Source organism: Cyprinodon variegatus, unplaced genomic scaffold (assembly GCF_000732505.1).
Source record: "Cyprinodon variegatus isolate N-32 unplaced genomic scaffold, C_variegatus-1.0 Scaffold0, whole genome shotgun sequence".
In the NCBI taxonomy this organism is placed as follows: Eukaryota; Metazoa; Chordata; class Actinopteri; order Cyprinodontiformes; family Cyprinodontidae; genus Cyprinodon; species Cyprinodon variegatus.
In genome coordinates this window covers 1,314,590-1,324,071 of record NW_015150453.1, presented here as the reverse complement: position 1 = coordinate 1,324,071, position 9,482 = coordinate 1,314,590, and the positions used below count along the sequence as shown (strand labels likewise).

Below are 9,482 nucleotides of genomic sequence, written 5' to 3'. Positions count from 1 at the left end.
GGGGGTTTGGTAAAATTACAAGGTCATGTAGCAGCTGGACCCGCCGGTGGGTCCGTAGGGTTCTAGGGGTTAATGAAAAATATAAATGAGTTTTAAAAACACCCATTGATGGGTTAATTAATACTAAGACATACCGTATGTGGTCAAAGTTTTATTATTTTGTGATTCATCAATAATAACTAATAATAATAAATGTTTGGTTTACTGTGCTTTATACAGCAGGATGCTTGGAGTCATATTTTCCGCAGAATATTAGAGTTTTGCCTGTTTAATAGATGTGCAGTAAGGCGATGAAGGATAAGTACGCAAAGCACCGTTTTCCTGCATTTATTTCCCCCTGCAGATGACATTAAAAAAAAATTAGAAACTGTCTCCAAGTATGCTGTCCTGCACATCCGCTCACAGAAGTTACACTGGTCAGCTAGTCCAAACCGTGCCTGAAAAAGTGAAACCAAATTGGTCTATAAAACTAATTATATTGGTCCAAATTACACGAAACTACGGAAGAGAATTAGAGTCACTGAAAAAAAAAAAAGTTTACTGATTTTTAAAATTTCATTTCAGTTTAATATGGGAAAAAAAGTCAGAATTCTGACTTTTTTAATCCCAGAATTTTGGATCTTAGCATAGATGGGCAGCATAAAGGAAGAGATGTGGTGAAAAATGACGCAATCAGGCGACTTTTTACGTGCCTGAGGGGTCCCCGGAGATTCTATTTCATTAATGGAAGAGCAGAAGTTTATTAAAACAAGAGAGCTAGTTTAGTCTCTAAAACAGAGGTTGCTACGGCTTGATGCTAACGTGTTTGTTAGCTGTCAGAATTCAGTAAGAATTCTGAGAAAAAGGTCAGAATTCTGAGATTAAAGTCAGAATTCTGACTTTTTTCTCATATTATAATGAAATAAAATGTAAAAATTAGTTAACTTTTTTTTTTTTTTTAGTGGCCCTAATCCTGTTCCGTTAAAAACAGCTTGGTAAAATTTCAGTATTTACCAGTAAACAACATACACCAAAGAATTTACTGTAAATGACGGAAATTTTAAAGAAACTTGTATAATTGGGATGGTGCATTTTTCCACACAACAAACCCTCAGCAACACGGACACCGTTGTGAGGTCTAGGGGGAAATGGCTACAGAGCCCAGGAGCAACATTAAGGGCAGAGTGCAGGAAAGTAAAATTAATGAAATCGAATAATGCAAATTCAATTCAATTCAGTTTATTTCTATAGTGCCAATTCACAACACATGTCATCTCAAGGCACTTTACAGTTTAACAGATCATCCAGTCAAATTGATTCAAAGTTTTCTATCTAAGGAAAACCAGTTGATTGCATTGATTCATTGACTCAGATTCAATCCCTCACACTAAGCATGCCAGTAGCAACAGTGGAGAGGAAAAACTCCCTTTTAACAGGAAGAAACCTCCAGCAGAACCAGGCTCAGTGTGAGCGGCCATCTGCTGAGGCCGACTGGGGTTCAAGGAAAAAGAAGCAGAGATACAAAAAACAGCTATAAAAGGCGGCCCCGTCCAGGAAACACACAGCCAGGCAGATGAGCTCCAAGCCAGCTCCCATGTCAGAGGATGAAGAGAGCACATCCACTCAGTCACGGTCAGAGAAACAGGACCACACTGGAAAACAGGCTGATCTCCAACATCTATAAACAAAGGTGTTGATGGCAGCAGCACAGCTGATATTTCTCTCCACCATAGAGTCACAGCCAAACCGGAGCAGATGAGGCGAAGCTACTATAAAAAAAAAAGGCAGAGAGAACACTAGAGATTGAACAAACAGATTCTGCAGAGTGGAAAAATAGAGATAGAATAAAGCAAAATGATTAAATAGGAGTCCCTATATCCTCCAGAAGTCTAAGCCTATAGCAGCATAACTATAGAGATAGCTCAGGATAAAGTAGACAGGGTGTCTGCCTCACCGACTAAAACTTGTAGGAGAGGAGCCTGATAACTAAAAGATCTGCCTCCCATTCTACTTTTAGAAAATCTAGGAACCACTAGTAAACCTGCAGATTGAGAGCAAAGTACTCAGTTAGGAACAAAAGGAAACAATCAGATCTCTGGTATAAGATGGAGCTTGGCCATTTAAGGCTTTATATGTGAGAACGAGGATTTTAAACTCTATGAATTAGATTCAATTCAATAATTCTCAAAATAATCATGAAATAATAAGATAAACGTACAAATACACATCTGGAAAAGAAATACTATAAGTGCAAGTTTGAATATTTTACACCTGTTTAGGATAAGCTGAAGGAAAATCCTCTCCAACATACAGCCTCTCTGTTTGACAGCCACCCCACGTGCTCCCTGTGTTTACGTTCCGCAGGGGGAGCACGCGGTTGTCACTTCTCGCCCTCTCATTGGCCTAACGTCACGCGGATGCCTCCCACGGGCGGGACCTGTAAGCGGAAGCAGTTTCTGCACCGCTAAAAAACCCTAATAAATATCCTTCTAATAAACCTGATAATATTCCCTTCCACGCGAGGACCTGGGTGAAGCCTCCCTGCGTCAAAAAAATTCAACCGCGAAGAACCGAAAGTTCGTTTCACTTCAAAAAACCGCCGCGCGCCTCACTGAGCGCCAGAAACCGATGAAAGCGAAGGGAAAAGTTGACCAAAGTGTCTTTGTTAAAACATTTAGATCTCCGCAGGTCACAGTAAAGCAGAGGGAAGCCGGTTTAGCCGCTCTGCGTCGTTCAGCTGTTAGAATCGCAGCTCAGTTTTGAACTTTTTTAGCGCGTTTGTGTGAACCGGGAACGCGCATGCGCACTGGCGCCGGCAGCCAGAGGCGGATATAAGGATTGGCGCCGGCGCCACAGCTGATGCATTCATCCATTCTGCACCGTGGAGGTAAGAACCAGAGCCGCTCACTGCTAAACCACACAGCTTCAGCATTAAACTCAACCTGTTTTAGGGTTTTAGCTGTAGCTTTAGTAAGAAAGGGTTGATTTTAGCAGCCCCTAAATGCGTTTAATAACTTTTTTTAGGCCAGGAGAGGAACTTTTGAGCATGTAGTATTAACTGTAGCCTTACAGCTTAATAAATCCTGTTATATCTGCTCTATAACTGCTTGTTTGTAGGTTTTAATTCTGAAAGTTCTGCATATTGAAGAGTTTTATTTGTACGTACACAGATTAAATTTACAAGACTGTATCATTAAGTTAGGCCTATATGCGGTTATTTTCATTAAAAGGAATATTGTTTCTTTCCCAGAGGCTCATAAAATTAACTTTAACTGTATTTTGGGGGGAATTGGTCGGTTATTGTTGACCTAGTTAGCTGTTAGTTTGCTAATTACAGTAGCTGTCCTCTACTGATTAGCCTCGCATCGGTTCCAGTTTAGCCCACTTTATTGGCGCTTAATGTCCAATAAAACGTTTCTTATTCAGATATGTGTTTCTCCTGCGCCTCGTTTATGGGTTGGTGGTGGTTTAGGGGGAGCAGGGCTCCTGTTAGGCGGGTTTTCCCTCGCAGATTCGGGGCTAGTTTCGGAGAGGCTGGGCTCAGATCCTCCCGCTTCTGCGTTGTAGAAATTGGCGCGTCTTTCAGATTCAAACCGCTTTAAAACTCGACCATTTGGACTTTTTACCCCCTAAAAATATAACATAGGTGTTAGGAAAGATGTGGCGCGTCATTAAAGCCGATAAAGTTAAAAAGAAGAGTTTTATTTTCGAGGTTTTTTTTGTTGAAATGGAGGGAGAAGCCGACCCCCCTTCTTCCAGGCAGCACCATGGTAGCTCCCAGAACCTGCCTGCTAGTTTAACCAATTTTATCCATTTTTATTCAGTTTTTTATGTTTTCTTTGACTTTGTGAGCTGCACGGTTTCCTCATGTACTTCTTCAGCCTGCAGCCCTGTCCTAATGGTAGCTTATTAAGGAGATTTCTGCAGGTATTGCTGATAACAAGCTAGCTCTACTGTTTCTGTGTTAGCTGCAGACTCCACACCAGGTTCAAACTGAGCATTTTTAAAGTAAAAATTCAACCTTTATATAAACTCAAACATTTCTCTGATCAATCAGGGGCGGTAAGAACAAACTGGGCTGTATATAACATTAGTTTAATAATCTACACACCTTATTTTTAGGCTATTTCAGCTCTTAGCAGCTTTATTTTTAACTCCTCTGTTTAGATGCTGATCAAGCAGGTTGATACCAGTTTCCTGGGGTTTTTTTTTGGATAAAGTTTGACCTCAAGGTTTTTCTTTCTGCCCTATTTATTTATTTATTTATTTTCTTAAAGAAACTTGTAAGGGGGGGAGAGAAAATGGAGGGAGTAGATTGAGGTCCAGCAGATTATTATGGAGTCACAAGATTATGCCCCTTTTTTTAATGAAACAATCTGCCTGTAAGAATTATCTTAATTAAATTTAACTAATATAATGCATTGGAATCTAATTAATGTACATAAAAGACCCAGAATGGAGGGAATTCTTTGTATAATTTGCATAATTTGATCAGTTTGACGAGGTCAATTACTCCACGTATTCCTCAGATTCAAACACGTTTCAGTTCATTGCAGAAACTGCTTTAAAAATAAAACCAAAAAAATATTAAACTGAGTGTACTTGGTCTTAATTTAGGCCTGTAAATGAGCTGCTCTACTAATGGGTAGTTATTTTTTTGCCGTCGCATTTTAGACAATTAGAGGTTATGCACTTGAAATACTTTCTTTTTAAAAATGTTTAGATTATTTTGTTGGGATCTTAGCCCAATTAAATTATTTTTTTGTATAATTCTAAATTCCCTTGTCTGCATCATACATGTTCTCCCAAAAGTTAACTTTTCTAATTTTCTGTTATTTCCAGGAGAGCCATAAACATAAGTCAGCACCATGTCCAGACGCAGGTAAGCAGCTGAAACTGGGAGTTTGTTTGAGGACCAGATGATCTGAGAAAACATTTTACAAATACTTAACAGTTTACTGGTTACATTTTATATTGACCTTTCATAGTTTCACAATACCAAATAGTATAGGAAAAAAACCATAGGTGGTCTCTATTTCTCTTTCATTATAGATCAATTTAGATAGATTGGCTTTTGTTCATTTAGCATGCTTACTAAGAGCCAAAATTGTCCATTTTCATTGCAGTGTTCGCCTCACCAGGGATTCCAGCATAGTTGAACCATCAGTCAGAGAACCACTAAAGAAAAGAAAGCCAGAGGTTTGTTAATGAGTGGTTATATCTTGTTAATAACCATTTATATTATAGTTTGCTGACTATAACGTAGATTCAACTCTTCTCTTCTCAGAACTCTAATAAGAAGCTGCAACCTGCGCCAAAGAAACAGAGCTATGAAATACAGGTCAGTCAGCCTCCATCCACAAACCCTGAATGATTGTGTTTATAGCTGATAAGAGCTCTGCCCAGGATGCGTTTTCTGCTTTATCTATCAGTCACGCCCTCTTGTCAGTAAACTGCATTTTATTGTCTACCTCTATTATCCTAAAGTTTTTTTTATTTTACGGTAAAGTTCCTTATTGGGATGTTTTAGTCATGGTAACTGGGTCAGTTGGAGGGGATTTGATCAGAGGTAGTAATGATGCAGTACTGCAGCTTTACCAGGAGGTGTCACTGTTTACAGGGTTTCCACAGGTCATTAAAAACAATTAAGTCTTTAAAGGATTTCTTTTTAAATTTAGGCCTTAATTGGCATTAAGATTCATTAAATGTGATTATCATGGCATTTAAAATGCTTAGTTAAAAAAAAAGTTTACAAAAACAATTTGGTCAGATATAATTTGTTGTGATATGTTTGCGTGGAACTGCTTCAGGTTCATTGTAAAGCCATATATATATATATATATATATATACACACACACACACTTGTTGATGGCATTGAAATTATTTTACAACATTAAAAAGCATTAAATTCCTGTAAAAACCCTCGTTTATCATAAGAATCTCCCTGTAGATCAGGGATTTAGTCAAGCAGTAAATATCTGTTTACATTTGGTTGGCAAATTAGTTTTTATTTCTCTGATTATGACTGCAGGTTTACAAAAAAGTTAAAGTTTATATGTTCAATACCAAACTTGCAAGAAATTCTTGTAAACATCAAAGCTCAGTTGGTTAAACATGTCGGATCAGTTTCTCGCCACATCTTTGTTTCCATTTAATGATCCCAAAACCACCAAGTGTGTAAAAGTTTGTTTCTGTTCCTGCTTTTCCAGAAGTGCTGGTCGGAGGATGGTTCCAGTCCCTGCATTCTCATCGAAACTCCCCACAAAGAGCTGGAGCTCTCAGACCCATCCAGCTTCAAGCAGTACCGATTCAAGAACCTCTTCATCAAGGCCTCCCCCATCCCTCGCCTGAGGTAAGCCAGGCTTTTACACCTGAATAAGGCCACTGTGGCTCCATGCTGAGACGCTCCACCCACCTTGTTTACTCAGACTTTAACATGACAGAGTAAAAATTCAGGTAAATAAGGAAACTATTTAATGTTTAACCCTTTATAGGGCAAGTTTTTGTTCATTTGCATAAGCTTTTCAAATTAATTAAACCAGTCATTCAGCAACGATGCTCCTACATGGCAGTACATGTCACTATGGGATTGGACCAATGAGATGAGCCCTTGGCTGATATGTTACCTACTGTAAATTAAGTCGGGGGGGAACATGTTTTAAAGCTAAGATTAAAAATCTAATCCCCTACATCAGCTGTAACAGATTACAGCAAGAGAGCCTTGTTACATTGATCTTGATTTTTGGTAGTGATGGTGAGATGAAGCCTCATGAGGCATTGAACCGTTTGGCCAAATTGCTTCAACGGTCCCCACAGTTCATGAGGCTCCATGTGAACATGTCACCACCTACTGGTGGACAGCAGAACTACATTTTGTTATAAAATCTGTGATTAAATTTTTTTTTCCCCAACTGTTTTTTTTCCCTTTTAGGTTCCTTTGAAATTGTTAATGGTTGGTGTGTATGATAAAATCTTTTGTAATTTTTTTTAAGTGTAAAATTTCTTAGAACAAGCAATTAAGGTGCACAGTTTTTCTGCCATTTTAGTGAAATAAACTCAAGCAGACAGTGAAAGTGTTTGCGCAAATTGGGTAATGATGAGCAAAATGAAAGGTTTTAGTCATTTTTATTCAAACATGATAGTTTTTCCACGTTTTTTGGTTTTAATCAGGTTGGAAGTTGTGTTCAACCAACCTTTTGGCTAAACCGACCTAATTTACCCAATCTGTATTTTTACTGGGGCAAAACTATGCAAATTAGTCTCATCAGCCAAAATAATTAACTTTAATCACAACTTTCAAAAGTCAAAGACAGGTTTTGTCTCCTACAGCTGAAGCCACCTATATAGATAACCATATTAGGGAGGAAAAAACTAATTAATATGACGTGTTAACGCCGGCTATGTCCGGTGGTTTCCTCAGATTTTGATCATTACATTGTTTATTCTAACTAAATTAGTTTTAACCAACTAGATTGGTTGGAGAAACAACCAATCTATTCTTAGAATCTATACAGCTGACAGCAACTATCCTACAAACTCCCACATCTGGACTGAACACTGAGGCTGTTTAGATGCCTGTCAAATTTCTTGCACTTCCCGAAGCAGTCACGCGGTATCACGGTAGCGAGGCCTCGGACGTCATGAATTTTGGCCCCGACTCTAAACGAATCACGCCTCGACGCACGTTTCGGGGGAGACGCGCCCTCCATTACTCAACACACTCCTCGAAGCCTCGGCTCATCTCATAACATCACTAATTTTTGGCATCAAAATAGACGTATATTTTTTGAAAGTTACAAAAGTAATATGGTGCCATTTTCCAATAACACTCTTAGTGAAATACTAGTAAAATAATTCTAAAATTTCAGCTGAGTACCCTGTAAAGGGTAAGCTTTTTTTTTTTTTTTTTACCCTGAACCATAGTTGTCAGCCTTTAAAACTAAATGTTTTGTCAATGATCACTATGCAGGGCTGTTCAGTTCTTTCAGATTTGGGCTTATTTTACGCTTCTGTTTGCAAGGGGCTATAACTACATGTTTCTTTTTTTATTTTTTCTTAGCTGGGCGAGCTCGGATGATGTGTGGATTAAAATGCTCAACAAGGAGTTGAAATACGTTCATGACAAGAGCTACTTGCAGCGGCATCCCAAACTGCAGCCCAAGATGAGGGCGATTCTGTTGGACTGGCTGCTGGAGGTGAGTCCTGAGCTGGAGAGGGATCCTAACGAATGAAGCCCCGGTGGGTCAGCGTGTCGTTAACCTGTTGCTGTTTGTTTAGGTGAGTGAGGTCTACAGCCTCCACAGACAGACGGCCTACCTGGCCCAGGACTACTTCGACCGCTTCATGCTGACCCAGCAGAACGTCGACAAAGATTACCTGCAGCTCATCGGCATCTCGGCCCTCTTCATCGCCTCCAAGATCGAAGTAGGTCTTAGTTTCCTGAGCTCTGTTTGGAGGGTGTCATGGGTTGTTTTTGCAGAACGGTTCTTGCTAAACTCTTGCTTTTCTTCTCCTTTTTTTTTTAAAGGAAATTTATCCCCCTAAAATGTTCGAGTTCGCCTACGTCACAGACGGCGCCTGTGACGTGTTGGACATCCAGCGCACAGAGCTTCATATATTAACGGTACGTCAGCTGTTCTTTCCTCCGGAGAGGATCCTGTTTGTTTGATTCCTTCGCTGACGTTGGTGTCTTCCTGCAGGCGCTGGACTGGAACCTGTGTCCAGAGACTCCCATCTCCTGGCTGAAGCTCTACGTTCAGGTGGAAGCCCAGAAAGATGGAGAGAACTTCCTAGAGCCGCAGTTTTCTCAGGAAACGTACATCCAGATCACACAGGTATCAGAGTAGAAGTCTGCTCCTCTGCCCTCTAAACCATTGCTGTGAGAACATGTTTGACCGTCTTTCTCTCCTGCAGCTGTTGGATTTGTGTATGATGGACATCGCTTCACTGGACTACAGCTACAGTGTTCTCGCTGCTGCCGCCTTCTGCCACTTCTCTACTTTTGACGTTGTTCATAAGGTCTCAGGTAGGTTCCTACAGAGTGTTTAAATAAACCAGATCTGCTGCTGGTTGCTGAGCTGGACTCTCTGTTGCAGGCCTCACCTGGGAGAGCGTGGTCCCCTGTTATCAGTGGATGAGTCCCTTCATGGAGACGCTGCGCTCTGAAGCCAAACCCCAACTCAAGAACTTCCCCAAAGTCAAAGCTGATGACAGACACAACATCCAGACACACGTGGCTTATCTGGACCTGCTGGTGAGCAGAAATGTGGACTTATTTAGGGTTTCCATGGGTCATTAAAAGTCATTAAATTTGATTATCGTGGCATTTAAAATGCTTTATTTAAAAAAATAAGTTTATAAAAACAATTTCAGGGTTCCTGCGGGTCCTTAAAAAGTCTTAAAAGGCATTGAATTGTTCAGAATAAAACTAAAGCTTTAATTGGTATTAAAATGTCTTAAATCAGTCTTTCGTAGGTCTTAATTTTTAAAACACCATAAATAG

The 9,482-nt window shown here is 39.8% G+C and overlaps 1 protein-coding gene across 1 annotated transcript in view; it reads left to right on the top strand.

The window, feature by feature from the left end:
* The first annotated feature begins 2,845 nt into the window (after window positions 1-2,845).
* ccne2 (cyclin E2) overlaps window positions 2,846-9,482 on the top strand; it is an 8,264-nt gene continuing 1,627 nt past the window's right edge. Inside the window, exons 1-11 of the mRNA XM_015387093.1 lie at window positions 2,846-2,866; window positions 4,822-4,861; window positions 5,106-5,178; window positions 5,267-5,320; window positions 6,190-6,332; window positions 8,040-8,175; window positions 8,258-8,404; window positions 8,508-8,603; window positions 8,680-8,814; window positions 8,894-9,005; window positions 9,076-9,233. Coding sequence (XP_015242579.1) covers window positions 4,848-4,861; window positions 5,106-5,178; window positions 5,267-5,320; window positions 6,190-6,332; window positions 8,040-8,175; window positions 8,258-8,404; window positions 8,508-8,603; window positions 8,680-8,814; window positions 8,894-9,005; window positions 9,076-9,233 — 1,068 coding nt within the window. The 5' untranslated portion in view covers window positions 2,846-2,866; window positions 4,822-4,847. The remainder of the gene's footprint in view (window positions 2,867-4,821; window positions 4,862-5,105; window positions 5,179-5,266; window positions 5,321-6,189; window positions 6,333-8,039; window positions 8,176-8,257; window positions 8,405-8,507; window positions 8,604-8,679; window positions 8,815-8,893; window positions 9,006-9,075; window positions 9,234-9,482) is intronic.